The sequence below is a fragment of the Oncorhynchus keta genome, chromosome 7 (assembly GCF_023373465.1).
Source record: "Oncorhynchus keta strain PuntledgeMale-10-30-2019 chromosome 7, Oket_V2, whole genome shotgun sequence".
NCBI lineage: Eukaryota > Metazoa > Chordata > Actinopteri > Salmoniformes > Salmonidae > Oncorhynchus > Oncorhynchus keta.
Window position 1 is genome coordinate 41,436,919 of NC_068427.1, and position 23,161 is coordinate 41,460,079.

General features: G+C 42.6%; 1 protein-coding gene across 2 annotated transcripts in view; it reads right to left on the bottom strand.

Annotated features, from left to right (window-relative positions):
• The window catches only part of LOC118386378 (transmembrane protein 163), a 98,632-nt gene extending 76,060 nt beyond the window's left edge, over positions 1–22,572 (bottom strand). The window contains exons 1-2 of one of the 2 annotated variants that reach the window (XM_035774095.2): positions 22,003–22,572; positions 7,429–7,548 (exon numbers count right to left, since the gene is read on the bottom strand). In XM_035774095.2, the coding sequence (XP_035629988.1) occupies positions 7,429–7,548; positions 22,003–22,186 (304 nt within the window). In that variant the 5' untranslated portion in view covers positions 22,187–22,572. Of the gene's footprint in view, positions 1–7,428; positions 7,549–21,999 lie in introns of both variants that reach the window. The other variant, XM_035774093.2, reaches the window with a different exon arrangement.
• Positions 22,573–23,161: the final 589 nt, after the last annotated feature.

A 23,161-nucleotide genomic window follows, 5' to 3' on the forward strand; every position in this document is an offset into this window, starting at 1 on the left:
GGTTTCTGAAGGATGTGGGCTGTGGTTGATAAACTCACTCTGATGGTATGGAAGATGGCATTATTTTCAACTACCATTTGCACAATGGCAGCCTGCTGTTTGTCTGTAAATAGACGCGTTCTACCCCCACGTTGTGGTCGTCTTTCAGTTCAACAAAAACAAAATATCATACTGTACAGTAAGCACTACAGTCATACAGTACACAAGATAAACATGTTACAGAGTAGTATAGCTCCCAATTTCATACATACAGTAATACATGAAACATTGACTTTGTTTCCCCTTACAATATGTAATGGAATCTAGTCTTTAATGTGATTTATGTTGTACTACTGTCAAGTAGTAAAAGTAGTAGAGAGGTCCAATGTCTGCAGTACAAACCTCTTCTCATTGTGGAACGTCTGGATGATGGATGCTATGGTGAAGGACTCTCTGCCTCTTTCAAGGTCAAACCATGGTTGACCACATGGTCCACCATCTTTCAAGGTCAAACCATGGTTGACCACATGGTCCACCATCTTTCAAGGTCAAACCATGGTTGACCACATGGTCCACCATCTTTCAAGGTCAAACCATGGTTGACCACATGGTCCACCATCTTTCAAGGTCAAACCATGGTTGACCACATGGTCCACCATCTTTCAAGGTCAAACCATGGATGACCACATGGTCCACCATCTTTCAAAGTCAAACCATGGATGACCACATGGTCCACCATCTTTCAAGGTCAAACCATGGATGACCACATGGTCCACCATCTTTCAAGGTCAAACCATGGATGACCACATGGTCCACCATCTTTCAAGGTCAAACCATGGTTGACCACATGGTCCACCATCTTTCAAGGTCAAACCATGGTTGACCACATGGTCCACCACAGTCGCCCAAATTTCATCAGAGATTTACTCTCCTTGTTCTTCCTCCACCTCTACCTCTCTCTGCCAAGTTTGCTTCTATTGTTCTCCAAACACAGTACTCACCTGTGGTCTTTTTATCCATACCAAAGGTTTGATTGCAAAATGAACATTTACGCAAGTAGTGTGTGAACATGTGAAGAGAGAAAGTGATGAATTGTTAATTGAGCTTAGCTTGTTGAACAGTGTTGCTTTTCATTTTTGACACAATATATTTTAGTTGTGAAGGTTGTGCCGAAGCTAGAGAATTATGGGTTGTGTTTTGCCAAACGTTTGTTATAGAATTGCAATCTGAGTGTAAAGCAAAACATGTGTCAGTAGTTTTGGTGTATGATTCTGCTAAATGAGTTACAGGTTTGGGTCATTGTGCTTCATGGGCCAGTTTTAGTGTATAAACAATTGGGAAAAACTGTATTAGAAACCTTGGGAAAAACAGTATTACAAACCAACCCAATAAAATAGCATCAGATGGAAATGTATGCCTTATCCACGACAAAGAACAGAATATTATATGAAAATATATTTTTATAAGAATGAAAAACTAATAATCTTCTGGTCATCGGGACTCCTGAGTGGCACAGCGGTCTAAGGCAAGAGGTGTCACTGCAGTCCCTGGTTCAAATCCAGACTGCTACACATCTGGCCATGATTGGTAGTCCCACAGGGAGGTGCACAGTTGGCTCAACGTCATCTGGGGTAGGCTGTCATTGTAAATAATAATTTGTTCTTAACTGACTTGCCTAGTTAAATAAAGGTTAAAGATGTTTTTTTAAATTTTTTATCTGGTAATCTTCTAAAGATGGGAATGCATTCATTCCCCTATATTCCTCTGCTCTAAAAGCACTTCTGATGCTGCACTTTGGCTGCAAGTGAGTTAATCAGATTTGAAGTTGATTAGAAAACACTGAAGGAACGGAGAAGGAGGAGGTGAGGTGCACTGAGCCTGGAGGCACGGCGGATTGTGAAAGCCAGCTAATGTTTAATTTAAAACCAGGGGGAAGGCTGGAGGCCTAGGAGCAACATACTGTAGGAAACACCACACCAACTTGGAGGGCAGTGATTCCAGTTGAAGGGCTACCTCTATGACGTAAGTGTTCTCAAATCAGATCATTCATTCTTCAGATCATCCATCACTTTTGGATATAATATATATATAATATATGCCATTTAGCAGACGCTTTTATCCAAAGCGACTTACAGTCATGTGTGCATACATTCTACGTATGGGTGGTCCCGGGGATCGAACCCACTACCCTGGCGTTACAAGCGCCATGCTCTACCAACTGAGCTACACAGCACATACACAGCACATTACGGGAAAATAATAATAATAGCATTTTTTTAACCAAATATTGAGATTTTATTTTAGATTAAAACACTTGAGTGAACTTTTGGAATAATATAATTAAAATTAGTATTCTGGCTGGTGTTGTGTGGCATAACTAACGACATAGACAGGTACAGTAAACGTCGTTGTGACAGGGTACGAACCAAAGTACTGGTCAGAGTTTCACAGGGGATTTGAATGTTACATTCCAAGGTGTTTAAAATAAATTGCAGCCTCTTGCAATATGGATATTGCACATGCAAATATTGCAATTTTGATAAAAAAAAATGTATTAATTGTGCAGCCCTAATATACAGATTTCTGTGAACATTTGCCTGCACTAGCTACCACATTAAACTGTTTTACTACCTGTGAGAGAATGTCCCTTATACCTGCATGTGTGCACAAAGTTATTTTAATGAGAACTGCATAACCAATAAGCAGAATCGTTGAGTGTTTATTTTTAACTCCAGTGGATGTGTTCAGACTGAGTTAAAGCCCAACCAGAGCTCTTTCCACATTCAGACAGGAATCATCTGGACCACCCATAATAGTAGTCACATGATCTCTCTCTCTCTCTCTCTCTCTCTCTCTCTCTCTCTCTCTCTCTCTCTCTCTCTCTCTCTCTCTCTCTCTCTCTCTCTCTCTCTCTCTCTCTCTCTCTCTCTCTCTCTCTCTCGGCATGGGAAACATGTGTGAGGTAGATAATATACATAAGTGAAATAAACAATCAAAATGAACAGTAAACATTACACACAATAAAGACATTACAAATGTCATATTACGTATATATACAGTGTTGCAACGATGTACAAATGGTTAAGGGTACACAAGGCAAAATAAATAAGCATAAATATGGGTCACAAATCTTGCTGCTGTGATGGCAGCAAGTGATGGATCTGTGTAATCTGAGGGAAATATGTCTCTCTAATATGGTCATACATTGGGCAGGAGGTTAGGAAGTGCAGCTCAGTTACGGGGTCCTTTCTCAATAGCAAGGCTATGCTCACGAAGTCTGTACATAGCCAAAGCTTTCCTTAAGTTTGGGTCAGTCACAGTGGTCAGGTATTCTGCCACTGTGTACTCTCTGTTTAGGGCCAAATAGCATTCTAGTTTGCTCTGTTTTTTTTTGTTAATTCACATTCTCCAATGTGTCAAGTAATTATCTTTTTGTTTTCTCATTATTTGATTGAGTCTAATTGTGTTGCTGTCCTGGGGCTCTGTGGGGGTGTGTTTGTGTTTGTGAACAGAGCCCCAGGACCAGCTTGCTTAGGGGACTCTTCTCCAGGTTCATCTCTCTGTAGGTGATGGCTTTGTTATGCAATGTTTGTGAAACGGTTCCTTTTAGGTGGTTGTAGAATTTAACGTCTCTTTTCTGGATTTTGATAAATAGTGTGTATCAGCCTAATTCTGCTCTGCATGCCTTATTTGGTGTTCTACGTGGTACATGGAGAATATTTTTGCCAAATTCTGCATGCAGTCTCAATTTGGTGTTTGTCCCATTTTGTGAAGTCTTGGTTGGTGAGCGGACCCCAGACCTCACAACCATAAAGGGCAATGGGCTCTATGACTGATTCAAGTATTTTTTGCCAGATCCTAATTGGTATGTTGAATGTTATGTTCCTTTTGATGGCATAGAATGCCCTTCTTGCCTTGTCTCTCAGATCGTTCACAGCTTTGTGGAAGTTACCTGTGGCGCTGATGCTTAGGCCAAGTTATGTATAGTTTTTTTTGTGTGCTCTAGGGCAATTCTCGCCCTCTGTCTCGCCCTCTCTCTCGCCCTCTGTCTCTCTGTCTTTCTCTTCCTGTCTCTCCATCACTCTTTCCCAATCTCTCTCTCCTTCTCATTTCCCTCTCCCTGCTCTCTCCTGCTCCCCCCCCTCTCTCTCTCTACGTCTCTGTCTCCTTCTCTCTCCCTCCCCACATAACATCAAATGGAACCAGACAGAGGGACAGATTCATCAAGCAGCACCCCCCTCCCCACAGAATACTTGTACAATCCCTAACAGGGCTGTAGGCTTTCTTAAATCAGCTTGTTGAGAAGAACACCCTCTTTGAATATTGAGCAGCTTTGCTATTATACAACGCTCTCTCAGCAGGCAGAACAGTAATGCACCATATCTAAACCTATTATGCCTTTGCACAACGGAATACTGTGCTATATTGTTAATGAGATATCTATTTCGTTAATGTTGTGTCTGGGTGGGTCTCAAAGAAAGTTCAATTATGAATGGATGAAACTTCAAAAAGGCGTAGACTACTGAAGATAGATCAGGCACAATACTTTAAAGGCTTTCAATCATCGTCTGGCATCACACAATCCCACAGATACTGTCTATGATAATAACGACACATTGCTAAACTCCATAGTTTAATGCAGGCCGAGCATTTGTTGAACAGACGAGAAATTCCTTTCAAATCCTCGCCTCATTTGCCTGTTTGTCAATATAGATTTTATTTTTTACAATATCAATGTCTGGAAGGTGCAACAACAGAATTTGGAACACCTTCCTACTATTGAGCACCCCCATTTTGCCCTCAAAACAGCCTCAATGACAAGGTGTGGAAAGCGTTCCACAGGAATGCTGGCCCATTTTGCCCTCAAAACATCCTCAATGACAAGGTGTGGAAAGCGTTCCACAGGAATGCTGGCCCATTTTGCCCTCAAAACAGCCTCAATGACAAGGTGTGGAAAGCGTTCCACAGGAATGCTGGCCCATTTTCCCGCCAACGCTTCCCACAGTGGTGTCAAGTTGGCTTGATGTCATTTTGGTGGTGGACCATACTTGATACACACGGGGAACTGTTGAGCGTGAAAAACCCAGCAGCTTGTAGTTCTTGATACAAACTGGTGCACCTGGCACCTACTACCATACCCCGTTCAAAGGCACTTAAATCTTTCACCCTCTGAATGGCACACATACACAATCCATGTCTCAATTGTCTCAAGGCTTAAAAATCCTTCTTTAACCTGTCTCCTCCCCTTCATCTACACTGATTGAAGTGGATTTAACAAGTGACATCAATAAGGGATCATAGCTTTCACCTGAATTCACCTGGTCAGTCTATCATGGAAAGGGTAGGTGTTCATAATGTTTTGTACACTCAGTATAGATACAGTTTCTGCCACCATAGACATGCATTACTATGTAGCTGTTTGGATCCAAATGTCCCCCTCTAATTTCAGCTTGAAACGCTTCCTGTTTCATCCAGAATGTGAGGACTCAACATCAACCGTAGAATGACAGATATGATGGAAGAATTATGATAGAATTCAGCCCTGTAGTGACATTTGACAAGAACAGATTGTATCTTTGTATTGTCATCTTGCCTCTCTGAACAACACACTCAATGATACGGTATGTAGCCAAGTCTATTATATGAGCATTGTGTGTGATCCTATGTTTATGGCTGTGAAACCCCATCTGGCCCAAGGACGGTTCATTTGTAAATTCAGCTTTGTGGAGAGGCCCTTTCAATTCAAGTCTTAATAACAAAACAAGCTTAACAAAACACACAAAGCAGTTTTTTTTCATTTTACCTTTATTTAACCAGGCAAGTCAGTTAAAGAACAAATTCTTATTTTCAATAACGGCCTAGGAACAGTGGGTTAACTGCCTGTTCAGGGGCAGAACAACAGATTTGTACCTTGTCGGCTCGGGGGTTTGAACTTGCAACCTTCCGGTTACTAATCCAACGCTCTAACCACGTTCCTGTGTATTCTCAGCATATCTCGGGGCGGCAGGGTAGCCTAGTGGCTAGGTATGGTGAGAATACACAGGAATGTGTCTCATGGTAGCGAGAGTCCAAATAAATGTTAGGCTGTGTGTACCGGGTGTGGCGTATCCTTCCCACCGCTGAACAGAACCACGCTGCACATCTTTGCTGCTAATATTCATTGTGCTTATCACTGAAAAGATCTCAATCTCTCCCAAAAACTCTTGTCCAGTCCATTCAGTAGTCAGATTTTAATCACAGAGATCCTTTCGTCTCATCTCGTTTTAGTCAAGTAATTTGAAAAATCATTTTTTGTTTAGTTGTAGTTTTTTCTGGGTCTACTTAGTCACTTATAGTCTCGTCAATTGCCACAGAAAAATAGGTGTTTGGGGAAATTAATTCTACGAGTTCAGTTTGAGGATGTTCTTAGAGCAGATGTCTCAGAGCGATATAGGACATAGGACAGGAAAGGTCCCTGACGACAAACTATTACCATATCCTAGACGCTGAACACAGATGTCCCATCAATTCCCAGAATGCACTTCGACTTTGCCTCGGCTCATCTGTCTATTCCCTGGTCCTTCGACTGGTGTGTGGCGAGGACAGAATATGAATTACCCCGGTCGATAACGAACTAACAATGTTCAAGCCCATTTATAGCACGTTAACCCTGCTGCTGAGTCATTGTGAATCACAAAGTGGTTCCGGCTTACTGCATGCAGTCAGTCTGCCAGTCTCAGTCTGCCAGTCTGCCAGTCTGTCAGTCTGCCAGTCTGCCAGTCTGCCAGTCTGCAAGTCTACAGTACCCTTATTTTTTCTCTTGAATCTAAACCCCCAGAATACACCAAGGGGAATGAGTCAACATGAAGTGAACTTTTTGACAAGTGTTGACTAGCAATGAATGATAGCACTGCAAACTTATTTTCAAGAATTTCAGGTGATTTGGCCAGCTTTCTTTCACAGTGCATTGTGAAGGCTTCAAAATAACTACAATTTACAATGTTATGAACAGGAGTTAGATTTGGCATTCTGTTCTTTTTGATTCTCTTTCTGTTGTTTTCTTACAGTAATGCCAATCTGCCAGAATTTTAGCAACAGGTTGGTTTGGATTTCAAATGCTTTTTTTCTCACTGATTCCTTCTTTTGATCTTTTTCCTGTTGGACTGAGTTCTAATTTAGTGTAACAAGATTAGAAAATATACTTAATATAATATACTTTATACTTACTTAGTTTAAAACCAATGTTGAGTCAATGGTTGAAATGCATTGGAAATCATTTGGATGAAGGGCACTACATAATGAATAACTACCTAAGCATGAAGCAACCTAATAGCAATGCTCATCAAGAAACATCCAGAACCACAGTCACTCAGGGATAGTCACTTAACAATATAGGACTGTTGAAGGACACCAGACTACAGTGAATAATACAACACCATTAAAGGACACCATTAAATGGTATGTACTCACTGAAGGCTGCCACTGCCAGGATGATTGTCACCACGATGGAGATCCAAGACACCCACAATGCCTTCTTCCTGTAGTTCTGAGCCTCGTGGGGCTTTAGTCGCATGCTGCTCTCCAGCAGGCCTGTGGAGAGGTGAGAAACTGGGATTAATAGCTACCCCCATGCACGTCTAGCATAAAGGCAGGAGGTAAACAATGCGCTACATCAAGGGCTAATTAACACTGCTTCAAATGGAGTTAGTTCTTCTCCTTCCCCTTCTCCCAGCCAGCCAAGAAAGCACTTGAAGATGTCATTTGCAGTGTTGCAGGAAGGTATAAAGGGTGGATGAATCCCAGTGAGCTACAACACAGCTACAGATAATTAGCTCCACTAAAAGCTTCTCAGGAGACGCCAGGGTTCACTAATTTGTTGTTCTCTCTGATAAAGGGTGAATTAAGTTTGCTGTTGCAGAGGTAGTTAAGTGCTGACAGGTGGCGGTGTGATTGCCGATCCATGAAGACAGACTGCTAACAAGAGGCACAGAGAGAGAGGGGAAGGGGAGAGAGAGAGATAGGGAGAGAGACAGAGAGAGAGAGAGAGAGCGAGAGCGAGAGAGAGGGGGGGGGAGAAAGACAGGGGGAGAGAGAGGGGAGAGACAGGTGGAGCTGGAACATCAGGTGAACACAACAACACACCCTCAACCAGACCCAGAGAGCTGGAGGTGGAGAGAGACATATCTGCACTCTGGACTGTGGTGAGAAAACATCAATGGGAGAAACAGCAGGAGCAGGAGAAGAACAGAGCACTAGAGGAGAGGATCAGAGTGCTGGAGGAGAGGGTGAGGGGGAGGGTGAGGGGGGTGGTGTGTGGCAGAGAACAACCCATTAGAGAGCTGACCACCCCCGCAGAGAATCCAACAGAACAGCCCACCTCAGCCCCTGACCATAGCCTCGACGTCACAGCACGACCTTCATGTTTGGCCCTGTCCGGGGGTGTCCTCGGATGGTGTCCTCGGATGGAGCCACAGTGTCTCCTGACCCCTCCTGTCTCAGCCTCCAGTATTTTTACTGCAGTAGTTTATGTGTCGGGGGGCTAGGGTCAGTTTGTTATATCTGGAGTACTTCTCCTGTCCTATCCTGTGTCCTTTGTGAATTTAAGTATGCTCTCTCTTTCTCTCTTTCTCTCTCTCGGAGGACCTGAGCCCTAGGACCATGCCTCAGGACTACCTGACATGATGACTCCTTGCTGTCCCCAGTCCACCTGGCCATGCTGCTGCTCCAGTTTCAACTGTTCTGCCTGTGATTATTATTATTTGACCATGCTGGTCATTTATGAACATTTGAACATTTTGGCCATGTTCTGTTACAATCTCCACCCGGCACAGCCAGAAGAGGACTGGCTCCCCACATAGCCTGGTTCCTCTCTAGGTTTCTTCCTAAGTTTTGGCCTTTCTAGGGAGTTTTTCCTAGCCACCGTGCTTCTACACCTGCATTGCTTGCTGTTTGGGGTTTTAGGCTGGGTTTCTGTACAGCACTTTGAGATATCAGCTGATGTATGAAGGGCTATACAAATACATTTGATTTGATTTGAAATGAAGAACCCCAAGCCCACGGCACACCACCCCCTCTGATCCCCCAAACACATAGTGTCTAAACTCTGGTGATCAAACACCAAGTGCGCCCTAGACCTTCTGTCTGAGGACCAACGAGGGTCACCTAGCCACAATAATACACACGGGCACAAACAACCTGAGAGCACAGCAGGAAAGTGTGGCAACAGCACTCAAGGGAGTTATTGAAAAAGCTAGGCCCCCTCAGATCAAACCTATGCCCCCCCCTGCCCACTCCATGCCCCCCACTCCCGCAAGGAGGGCCTCAACATGAAAGTTACACATATGCCCAGGCAAACAGGCCCAACCCCCACTCTTACACTAGCCCAAGCCAATGGCATGTACCAGATGCTCAGCAGGCTCTGCTCACACTTACTGGTCTGAGGCCAAACCACAATATTGGACACTTTAGAGACCCCAAGCCTTCACTATCTCATCCTGGAATATCCAAGGCCTGAGGACAATGTCATCCTAGAAGAAACCTGGTATAGAGGAGATGGACCCACTGGTTGCCCTCTAGGTTACAGAGAACTGGTTGTTCCATCCACCAAACTAGCAGGTGTGAAACAGGGAAGGGACTCAGGGGGTATGCTAATTTGGTATAGAGCAGACCTAACTCACTCCATTAAATTTTACATTTGGCTAGAAATTCAAAAGGAAATGATCTCAACAGAGAAAAATGTCCTCCTGTGTGCTACCTATATACCGCCACTAGAATCCCCAAACTTTAATGCACCAATTTGTAAGTCGCTCTGGATAAAAGCATCTGCTAAATGACTTAAATGTAAATGTAAATGTAGACAGCTTCTCCATCCTGGAGGGGGAAATCAATAATTTCCAGGCCCAGGGACATGCACTAGTTAGTCTGTGATGACCTACATGCCAGAACTGAACAAGAACCTGACACCCTCAGCACACAGGGAGACAAACACCTGCCTGCAGGTGACAGCATTCCCTCCCCCATATGCCCCCCTAGGCACAACTATGACAACATAACCAACAAAAACGGGTCACAACTCCTGCAGCTTTGTCGCACGCTGGGTATGTACATAGTCAACGGTAGGCTTCGAGGGGACTCCTATGGTAGGTACACTTACAGCTCATCTCTTGGCAGTAGTACTGTGAACTACTTTATCACTGACCTCAACCCAGAGTCTCTCAGAGCGTTCACAGTGTGGAAACCTACCAAAAAACTATTAGTCAACAACAAATTCAATCTGTTTTAGACAACTTCCTGGACAAAATATTCCACTGTATTAATGAAGGCATAAACGTGGCAGTAGAAAACCTAAACAGTATCTAAAATCGAAACCATTCAAACAGAAAACCAAAGAAAATGAACAATGACAAAATGGTTTGATGAAGAATGCCAAAATCGAAAATAAAAAGAAATTGAGAAACCTGTCCAACCAATAACATAGAGACGCATAAAACCTGAGTCTACACCTTCACAATGGTGAATCACTAAAACAATACAGAAATACACTACAGAAAAAGAACAGCAGAAATCAGCTCAATATAATGGTAGAATCCATAGACTCTAAATAACCACTTCTGGGAAAATTGGAAAAATCTAAACAAACATTAATACAGAGAGTTCTATCCAAAACGGAGATGAATGGGTAAACCACTTCTCTAATCTTTTTGACCCGAAAACAAAGAACAAACAGAAAAAAACATATACATGATCAAATGCAAATCTCAGAAACAACTATTAAAAACTACCAGAACCCACTGGATTCTCCAATTACATTGAATGAACTACAGGACAAAATACAAACCCTCCAACCCAGGGTGTTGATGGCATACTAAATGAAATGATAACATATACAAACCACAAATTACAATTGGCTATACTTAAACTCTTTCACATCATTGGCTCTGGCATCTTCCCCAATATTTGGAACCATGGGCTGATCACCCAAATCCACAATAGAGGACACAAAGTTGACCACAATAACTACTGTGGGATATGTCAACAGCAAACTTGGGGAAATCCTGTGTATTATCATTAATAGCAGACTCGTACTTCTACTCAGTAAAAACAATGAACTGAGCAAACGTGAAACTGGCTTTTTACCAAATGACAGACCATGTATTCACAGTGCACACCCTAATTCATAAACAAACAAACCAAAACAAAGGCAATGTCTTCTCATGCTTTGTTGATTTCAAAAAAGCTTTTGACTCAATTTGGCATGAGGGTCTCCAAATTGTGGTGTTGGGGGAAAAACATATGACGTTATAAAATCCATGCACACAAACAACAAGTGTGAGGTTAAAATTGGCAAAAAACACACACATTTCTTTCCACAGGGCCGTGGGGTGAGACAGGGATGCAGCTGAAGCCCCACCCTCTTCAACATATATATCAAAGAATTGGCGAGGGCATTAGAACAGTCTGCAGCACCCGGCCTCACCCTAATAGAAACTGAAGTAAAATGTCTACAGTTTGCTGATGATCTGGTGCTTCTGTCACCAACCAAGGAGGGCCTACAGCAGCACCTAGATCTTCTGCACAGATTCTGTCAGACCTGGGCCCTGACAGTAAATCTCAGTAAGACAAAAAAAATGGTCTTCCAAAAAAGGTCCAGTTGCCAGGACCACAAATACAAATTGTTGCCCTAGAGCGCACAAAAAACGATACATACCTCAGCCTGAACATCAGCGCCAAAGGCAACTTCCACAACACTGTGAACAAGCTGAGAGATTTGGCATACCAATTAGGATATGGCTAAAAATACTTGAATCAGTTACAGAACCCATTGACCTTCATGGTTGTGAGGTCTGGGGTCCTCTCACCAACCAAATTTACAAAATGGGACAAACACCAAATTGCGACTCTGCATGCAGAATTCTGCAAAAATATCATCTGTGTACACCGTAAAACACCAAATAATGCATGCAGAGCAGAATTAGGCTGATACCCGCTGATTATTAAAATCCAGAAAAGAGCTGTTAAAAACCACCTTAAAGGAAGCGATTCCCAAACCTTCCATAGCAAAGACATCACCTACAGAGAGTTGAATCTGGAGACGAGTCCCCTAAGCAAGCTGGTCCTGGGGCTCTGTTCACAAACACAAACAGAACCCACAGAGTCCCAGGACAGCAACACAATTAGACCCAACCAAATCATGAGAAAACAAAAAGACATTTACTTGACACATTGGAAAGAATTTTAAAAAAAACTGAGCAAACTAGAATGCTATTTGGCCCTAAACAGAGAGTAAACAGTGGCAGAATACCTGACCACTGTGACTGACCCAAACATAAGGAACGCTTTGACTATGTACAGCCTCAGTGAGCATAGCCTTGCTATTGAGAAAGGCCACCGTAGGCCGACCTGGCTTTCAAGAGAAGACAGGCTATGTGCTCACTGCCCACAAAATGAGGTGGAAACTGAGCTGCACTTCCTAACCTCCTGCCCAATGTATGACCATATTAGAGACACATATTTCCCTCAGATTACACAGATTCACAAAGAAATTGAAAACAAACCCAAGTTTGATAAACTCCCATATCTACTGGGTGAAATTCCACAGTGTGCCATCACAGCAGCAAGATTTGTGACCTGTTGCCACAAGAAAAGGGCAACCAGTGAAGAACAAACACCATTGTAAATACAACCCATATTTATGTTTGCTGTACTTGAACTATTTGCACATAATATGACATTTGTAATGTCTTTATTCTTTTGGAACTTTTGTGAGTGTAATATTTACTATTAATTTCTATTGTTTATTTCACTTTTGTTTATTATCTACTTCACTTGCTTTGGGAATGTTAACATACGCCAATAAAGCCCTGAAATGGAATTGGGGGAAAAAAATGGAGAGAGCGAGAGAGCAAGAGTGAGAGGGAGGGAGAGAGAGAGAGAGAGAGAGAGAGAGAGAGAGAGAGAGAGAGAGAGAGAGCAAGAGAGAGAGAGAGAGAGAGAGAGAGGGGAGAGGGGGGTGAGAGAGAGGGGAGAGAGAGACAGAGAGAGAGAGAGAGAGAGAGAGAGAGAGAGACTCACAGCACAGAGACCCTCAATGTCTTGTTGCTTTTTGAGCTATGTTTCTCTGTCTGCATGCTATGTCTTGCTTGTCCTGTGTTGTTGTGCGTGTGCTCACTGCTCATTGATTGTCAGTTTTGTAATTGTTTTTAAAAACCTGCCCAGGGACTGCGGTTGAAAATTAGCCGGTTGGCTAAAACCAGCACTTTTACTGAAACGTTGATTAATGTACACTGTCCCTGTAAAAATGTAAAATTAAAATAAACTCAAACTCAATACTAGATGTTGTGATTATGAATCCGGCAGTGCTCCCCTCTTCATTGCCATGTGGGTTTGTGTGAATAAGCACTAAGACTCCTAGCTCTTTATACACACTGACCGACAGGAGATCGTAACTACAGACATCATAATGGAAGAAAACTACATGGATCCCCTCATCTCATTGTACTCTCATCCTCGTCTCTCTGACGACCAATTGACATAATCAATCATTTTTTGTGTAACAGTCACATCCACAAGAGGAAAAGGGTGAAATTCCCTAGGGGGACAATAGTAGTGAAATATTTACCAGCTCATATCTCATTCCCTTTACTCGTTGATTTGAGTTCAGTGGAAGGCAGGAATGTTATGAGGACCACACAGATCTGACAACTTGTTGACCTCTGACCTGAAATCAGCTTGTAAAGCTGTGTCTCAGCGGCATTAGTTCTTCTAAACGGAAATCAAAGGGAATCACATGTTCAAGTGTCCTCAGGGGTGAGTCTCAAGCCAAGTCAGTCAGGAGTGAAAGTCAAATTCAAAATCCCCCTCATCCTGCATGATCTTTAGGTCAGCTTTAAGAAGAGTAGGCTAGTTGGTGGTCGAGAGTCACATGGCCCAGCTCCATACAGTTCTTATAGGATAGAGTTAACAACAGCTCCCTCTCTTTCTGTGTGTGTATGTGTGTGTGTGTGTGTGTGTGTGTGTGTGTGTGTGTGTGTGTGTGTGTGTGTGTGTGTGTGTGTGTGTGTGTGTGTGTGTGTGTGTGTGTGTGTGTGTGTGTGTGTGTGTGTGTGTGTGTGTGTGGAGGGAGGTTGTTGGGCACATGCTTCCACTGCTGATCCTAGATGTGGATCATGTGAGTTGAACGATGTTGCATTCTTCCCTGATGTGCTCTTACTCACTTCCTCTACACACACACACACACACACACACACACACATAGATACTGACCCTACATTTGATGATAAACTGCATACATTGGATGATTCATACCTTCTTTTTCTCAGAATTATAGAGGGTAAAGATCACAGTATGTAGGCTCGCTACAAAGTAGAACCATATAGTGTTCTTCGGTTTGTCCCCATAGGGCAGAGGTCAGCAACAGGGGACTCGCGGGCCACAACTTTCTTTGACCCGCCCAATGTTTTTATATAAGAAATCTGTCCCCAAGTATTCCCACAAATAAAAAATGTAATAAAAACATGTACATTAGCGAGCGTGTCTCAATATAATCAAGATATATGATATGATTGTTATTTTCATATACATTCTCTTTTTGGGCTTAGTTGTGGTCAATTTTCAGTGTACAAATTATTCTCATTATTTTCCGGCCCCCCACCATTTTGCTACGACAAAAATCGGTCTACGGCTGAATCTAGTTGCCTACCCCTGCCAAAAGGGAACCCTTTTCGGTGCTAGGTAGAACCCTTTGCAGATGGTTCCATCTAGAACCCTCTATGAAGGGTTATTCATTGAGCCGTCTGTAAATGGTTTTAACCAGAGCCCTCTATTAAGGGTTCAACCAAGATCCCTTTCATCCTAAAGGTTCTACCTAGAGCCGGAAGGTCGGAAACTCCAGGTTTACATCAGGCCTGCAAGTCACATTATGCTGGCTTGCAAAGTGATGTGTAATTCCTATTGGAATCCAGCCAGAGTGAGGATGTCCAACAACTGGAACTTTTAATCACCTGCAACCGATACAGATACCTGCCTCCTCCTTTTGAACCCCCTGTGTATGACCTCTTGCCTGCCCCTGGACCCAGATACCTGCCTCCTCCTTTTGAACCCCCTGTGTATGACCTCTTGCCTGCCCCTGGACCCAGATACCTGCCTCCTCCTTTTGAACCCCCTGTGTATGACCTCTTGCCTGCCCCTGGACCCAGATACCTGCCTCCTCCTTTTGAACCCCCTGTGTATGACCTCTTGCCTGCCCCTGGACCCAGATACCTGCCTCCTCCTGTGGTCCTTGAACAATAAACACCTGCTGCGCCCTGCGCTTGAAACCAGCTCTCTGTCTCCCATCGTGTTCATTGCAGATACCATACAATACACTGCTGGTTCACTCAGACTGCATTCTAATATTCTATTCTCTGCTCAATAAATTCACAGAAAATACTCATTTGAAAGAAAGAAATAATGACAAAGATACAGTGCATTCGGAAAGTATTCAGACCCCTTGACACTTTCCACATTTTGTTATATTACAGCCTTATTCTAAAATGGATTAAATAAATAAAAATCCTCATCAATCTACACATAATACCCCATAATGACAAAGTAATAACTGTTTTTTAGAAATGTTTAGAAATGTATAAAAACAAAAATACCTTAATCACATAAGTATTCAGACCCTTTACTTTGAGACTCAAAATTAGTCTCAGGTGCATCCTGCTTCCATGGATCATCCTTGGGATGTTTCTACAACTTGATTGGAGTCCACCTGTGGTAAATTCAATTGATTGGACATGACTTGGAAAGGCACACCCCTGTCTATATAAGGTGTCAGAGCAAAAACCAAGCCATGAGGTCGAAGGAATTGTCCGTAAAGCTCAGCGACGGGATTGTGTCGAGGCACAGCTCTGTGTACCAAAACATTTCTGCAGCATTGAAGGTCCCCTGAAACACAGAGTTCTCCATCCTTCTTAAATGGAAGAAGTTTGGAAACACCAACACTCTTGCTAGAGCTGGTCACGCTGCCAAACTGAGCAACCGGGGGAGAAAAGCCATGGTCAGCGAGATGACCATGAAGCTTATGGTCACTCTGACAGAACTACAGAGTTCCTCTGTGGAGATGGGAGAACCTTCCAGAAGGACAACCATCTCTGCAGCACTCCACCAATCAGGCTTTTATGGTAGAGTGGCCAGGCGGAAGCCACTTCTCAGTAAAAGGAACATGACAGCCCACTTGGAGTTTGCCAAAAAGGCACCTAAAGGACTCTCAGACCATGAGAAACAAGATTCTCCGGTCTGATGAAAACAAGATTGAACTCTTTGGCCTGAATGTCAAGCGTCATGTTTGGAGAAAACCTGCCACCATCCCTACGGTGAAGCACGGTGGTGGCAGCTTCATGCTGTGGGGATGTTTTTCAGCGGCAGAGACTGGGATCGAGGGAAAGATGAACGGAACATAGCACAGAGAGATACTTGATGAAAACCTGCTCCAGAGCGCTCAGGACCTCAGACTGGGGCGAAGGTTTCCAACAGGACAACAACACTAAGCACACAGCCAAGACAATGCAGGAGTTGCTTCGGGACAAGTCTCTGAATTTCCTTGAGTGGTCCAGCCAGAGCCCAAACTTGAACCCAATCGAACATCTCTGGAGAGACCTGAAAATAGCTGTGCAGCGACGCTCCCCATCCAACCTGACAGATCTTGAGAGGATCTGCAGAGAAGAATAAAATAAACTTCCCAAATACAGGTGTGCCAAGCTTGTAGCGTCATACCCAAGATGACTCCAGGCTGTAATCGCTGCCAAAGGTGCTTCAACAAAGTATTGAGTAAAGGGTCTGAATACTTATGTAAATGTGATATTTTCCATTTTTTTTAAATACATTTGCAAACATTTCTGAAAACCTGTTTTTGCCTTGTCATTATGGGGTATTGTGTGTAGATTGATGGGGGGGAAACAAATAATACATTTTAGAAAAAGGTTGTAACGTAACAACATGTGGAAAAATTCAAGGGTTCTGATTACTTTCCGAATGCACTGAATATACTATGTCAGTACTGTATACATAAAAATCATTAAGGCAATACGAGATACATGCACAAATATTCCCATATGGGTACAGTTTAAAACATTCTCACACATATTTTTAAATTGACCAGATTATTCTAAATTTAAACAGTGAGGTAAATACTCATGGTCAGGCACTATTTAAAAGAAAGAAAAAACATACTATCAAAAATCTCATTCAGATTCAGAAGGGTTGTATGTAAAACCCTTCTTTCCTTCCAAAGGATCATCAAAGAACCCTTTCTTCAAAAAAAGGTTCTTAGAATGAAAAAGGTTTTAGTTAGAACTCCTTGCCTTCCAAAGAACCCTCGTTTTAAGAGTGTGTTTAATTCATCCCATAGAAATACATGAATTGTCAATCGATGCTGGTTTTGTGGATTAACTAGATTCCCTCACTACATGTTCATAATCTTCAACATACTCAAATTGGAAGTAATTCCAATTTTCGCCCTCTAATGAATATGTGATTAGATTCCCATGGCACTCTAGGCTATGACTGTAATCTCTCTAATAGAATGTTAATACATTTTCTGAAAAAAAAAAACATAGAACCCTCCCTTTTAAAAGGGCAGGTTGGCATTTTTCATCATGAATCGTGTTCTGGAGGCAGCTCTGCAGTGGTCACTAGCTAGCATAGCCACAAAGTCATCAAAGCTTACCCACACTGCCATCAAATCTTACCCACACTGCCATCAAATCTTACCCACACTGCCATCAAATCTTACCCACACTGCCATCAAATCTTACCCACACTGCCATCAAATCTTACCCACACTGCCATCAAATCTTACCCACACTGCCATCAAATCTTACCCACACTGCCATCAAATCTTACCCACACTGCCATCAAATCTTACCCACACTGCCATCAAATCTTACCCACACTGCCATCAAATCTTACCCACAATGCCATCAAATCTTACCCACACTGCCATCAAATCTTACCCACACTGCCATCAAATCTTACCCACACTGCCATCAAATCTTACCCACACTACCATCAAATCTTACCCACACTGCCATCAAATCTTACCCACACTGCCATCAAATCTTACCCACACTGCCATCAAATCTTACCCACACTGCCATCAAATCTTACCCACACTGCCAACCCTAATGCCTAAACCTAACCTTAAATTAGACAACAACAAAAAAATGCATTTTTACATTATAGCCAATTTTGACTTTGCAGCTGGCCTATCTAAATAAAGACTTGCCAAGTTAAGTAAAGGTTAAATAAAAATAAAAATCTAAGGGGAACTCGCTCAGTGCTGCCACAAGGACAAGACTAAAGACAGTAAACGTGAACCTGTTTTACAAGGTGGTTCCAACATAATCTCAATTCACTCTGACATTCCACTCCTCCACACCGTCTCCTATATTGCCAGCTGTCAATTAAAAACACATAAATTATTCAAAGCACTGAATTGATTGGTTGGGGTGATTCCAGGTAACACATGATATTACAGATGGTGGGGAACGACGACTCGGAAACCTCATGTTAAAGCTATGAGAAGCAGAGAGGCACAGTTGTAGACACAGGCACAGAGATGTTACATCCAATGTGTACTGTGTATCTGTAGTGAACAACATGTACAGCTCTAACAATCTGTGCCATAAAGCTATAGTCTCCTCTCTAGCCCTACTTCTGAAACTATGCATTCAGCCTTAACAGGCATATTCAAACGACTGCAGTTCTGAAAGGCAGCAAGGCTACAGTCTTGTATGTAAATGGGGGTGAGATGGAGGCAGCATATGTGGAGGGAGTGGTGGTGGGGGTATGGCGCTCTACTGTTTTAATGCAAACCGTTCAAAAACATCTCCTCCTTGATGTCTCTCTCATCTCTTTCCAGTCGGTATGTTTCAGACTCATCCCTATGGGCAACGAGCATCATTAAGGCTCTCTAACACATTGACTGGGCCTCATTAGAGAGCTTCAGCACCTACACTCTTAGAAAAAAAGCTTCCAAAGGAGTTATTCAGCTGTCCTCCATTTGAGTTCCATTTAAAACCCTCTGTGGAAAGGGTTCTACATGGAACCCAAAAGGGTTCTACCTGGAACCCAAAAGGGTTCTACATGGAACCCAAAAGGCTTATTCAAAAGGTTATCCTATGGGAACCACCGAAGAACCATTTTAGGTTACATATATCGCCTTTTTTTTCTGAGTGTACAATCCTCCTACATAGTCTCTTTAGTTACCATCTCATTACATCTGCTCTGGTCACCCTATGACAGAGGCCTCAGTTGGGTATAGCTGGGCTAAACCATAGCTCAAGATCAAAAATGTAAGCTACATATAGGAAGACTAAAATCATTCCAATGCCGATTAAAATGCAACGATGTCGCTCTCGCTGCTGGTGATTCTCTGATCCACCTCTACGCAGACGACACCATTCTGTATTGCTCTGGCCCTTCTTTGGACACTGTGTTAACTAACCGCCAGATGAGCTTCAATGCCATACAACTCTCCTTACGTGGCCTCCAACTGCTCTTAAATGCAAGTAAAACTAAAAGCATGCTCTTCAACCGTACGCTGCCCACACCTGCCCGCCTGTCCAACATCACTACTCTGGACAGTTATGATTTAGAATACGTGGACAACTATAAATACCTGGGTGTCTGATTAGACTGTATACTCTCCTTCCAGACTCACATTAAACATCTCCAATCCAAAATTAAATCTAGAATCGGCTTCCTATATCGCAACAAAGCATCCTTCACTCATGCTGCCAAACATACCCTCGTAAAACTGACCATCCTACAGATCCTCGACTTCGGCGATGTCATTTACAAAATAGCCTCCAACAATCTACTCAACAAATTGGACGCAGTCTATAACAGTGCCATTCGTTTTGTCACCAATGCCCCATATACCACCCACCACTGCGACTTGTATGCTCTCATTGGCTGGCCCTCGCTTCATACTCGTCGCCAAACCCACTGGCTCCAGGTAATCTACAAGTCTCTGCTAGGTAAAGCACTGCCTTATCTCAGCTCACTGGTCACCATAGCAGCACCCACCAATAGCACGCGCTCCAACAGGTATATCTCACTGGTCACCCCCAAAGCCAATTCTTCCTTTGGCAGCCTCTCCTTCCAGTTCTCTGCTGCCAATGACTGGAACGAACTGCAAAAATCTCTGAAGCTGGAGACTCTTACCTCCCTCACCAGCTGTCAGAGCAGCTCACAGATCACTGCACCTGTACATAGCTCATCTGTAAATAGCCCATCCAATCTACCTCATCCCCATACAGTATTTATTTATTTATTTATCTTCCTCCTTTGCACCCCAGTAACTCTACTTGCACATTCATCTTCTGCACACCCTACCATTCCAGTGTTTAATTGCTATATTGTAATTACTCGCCATCATGGCCTATTTATTGCCTTACCTCTCGTATCCTACCTCATTTGCACATTCTGTATATAGATTTTTCTACTGTATTATTGATTGTACGTTTGTTTATTCCATGTGTTGGGATGTTATGACTGGGGTCTTGGTCATATCCATGTTGGGATGTTATGGCTGGGGTCTTGGTCATATCCATGTTGGGATGTTATGATAGGGGTCTTGGTTATATCCATGTTGGGATGTTATGATAGGGGTCTTGGTTATATCCATGTTGGGATGTTATGACTGGGGTCTTGGTTATATCCATGTTGGGATGTTATGATAGGGGTCTTGGTTATATCCATGTTGGGATGTTATGATAGGGGTCTTGGTTATATCCATGTTGGGATGTTATGATAGGGGTCTTGGTTATATCCATGTTGGGATGTTATGATAGGGGTCTTGGTTATATCCATGTTGGGATGTTATGATAGGGGTCTTGGTAATTTCCATGTTGGGATGTTATGATAGGGGTCTTGGTTATATCTATGTTGGGATGTTATGATAGGGGTCTTGGTTATATCCATGTTGGGATGTTATGATAGGGGTCTTGGTTATATCCATGTTGGGATGTTATGATATAGGGGTCTTGGTTATATCCATGTTGGGATGTTATGATAGGGGTCTTGGTCATATCCATGTTGGGATGTTATGACTGGGGTCTTGGTAATTTCCATGTTGGGATGTTATGATAGGGGTCTTGGTTATATCTATGTTGGGATGTTATGATAGGGGTCTTGGTCATATCCATGTTGGGATGTTATGACTGGGGTCTTGGTTATATCTATGTTGGGATGTTATACTGTTATACTGTATAACATAGGTTATGTATAGACCTTATGTCAGACCTTTAGCATAATGTGTGTGTAATGTAATGTAATGTAAATGTATGTATGTATGTATGTATGTATGTATGTATGTATGTATGTATGTATGTATGTATGTATGTGTGTGTGTGTGTGTGTGTGTGTGTGTGTGTGTGTGTGTGTGTGTGTGTGTGGTGTGTGTGTGTGCGTGCGTGCGTGCGTGCGTGCGTGCGTGCGTGCGTGCGTGCGTGCGTGCGTGCGTGTGTGCGTGTGTGCGTGTGTGTGTGTGTGTGTGTGTGTGTGTGTGTGTGTGTGTACTCTGTGCGTGCGTGTGTGTCTGTGAGACAGACAAAACTTCTGAATATTGAGGGCATTTTCATAACCACTGCATCTTATCTCTCTCTAAAAAAAGATTTCACACATTGAATTCAGGCTCAAAATGTACATTCATTTTTGTATTGTTTGATAACCTCTACAAATTCACATAAGAGTTTTGGTGATCATCCGGAAGAAATAACCTAGATAATGTCAGACACAACATCTTGACAATAAGAGTGCTCTATAGAGACAGCGATGCTTGCCTATTATTTATCTCCAATTGCTTTGCCAAATTGACATGTCTCTGATGTTAAGCAGGTAAGTTATTATAGCAACTCATTAATAATTTATCAAATTAATAATTTATCAAAACCACTTTCCAGATGCTATAAATAAACTCCAGAAGCGTCCATCAATCACGTCAAGGTGAGGATTTACTTTTACAACAATAAAGTTTGTAATCCCTGAATTACTTACTACCTTGACCATCAACGCTGTCGGTGATTCTCATCTCTTGGTCCCGGTCCATATTAAAAGGATCGTCTTGACTCGGTATTTTGGATAGATTCGCATTAGACGCGCACCCGCCGTTCCGTACGGCCGAAGGGTCCACGATTGTGGGATCCGGGACAGGGAATGAATCTTGTGTCATTGGGTCAGTCATGGTTGTTTACTTATAAGTCAAAAGTCCTCGGGAAAAAAATAACTCACACCGGAGTTACAAATGCAGCCATCCAGGGCGCGAATGACGCCGGTGTTGACAGGACGAAGTGCAGACAGCGACGACTAGATGAGAGATAAACGCAATCTCCACAGCATCAGCAGCAACAGACCCCTTACGGCCACACCCCTCTCTCTCCACTCTCTCTGACGACGAGATTTTGCACGATAGAGGGAACTGCAGTGAGAAGATTTAGAAAGGTTAATTTGCTCAGATTCATAAATGGGTTCATTTGCTTGAGTCTTGTAATATAGATCTGATTATTATCGACATGCAGTTGCTATAAAGACACAAGGCTACCATTTGATGATCAATTGTAGACTTTTGACGCGACAACTTTTCTACCCCTCCCCCGAAATCCTTCCATCACACGCAACCATGCGCAGAATGCAAGAACATAGCTCGAAAACACCCAACTGTCAATCAATTCCTGGATTTCGATACCATAAACAATTTATTTAATTTCTTCCTGTAAAACAACGGTATGATATGTTATGTTTGATATGGTTACATAAGACAGAAGTTTACTTATGCCAAGGTCAGGGAGTTGGGTCTGCATATAACATGAATGTCTAGCAACCCAGAGGTTACATTTTTTAATCACACCATGGAGACCTTTAACATTTTAACTAATCATCTACTTTGCAACTATTTAATACTTTATAGCTACTTTGCAACTACTTAGCCTGTTAGCTAAAACCCCTCCCCTAATCATAAACCCTAACCCAAAGTCCTAACCTTAACCATAACATAATCCTAGCTAGCTAATGTTAGCCACCTAGCTAACGTGACCCAAAACAAATTGGAATTCGTACAGTATCATAAATATAGCATATTCATAACATGATGTATGAACTGCATTTCATAACATATACGAATTGTCATTTGTAACATGTATGAAATGGACAATGAACATCC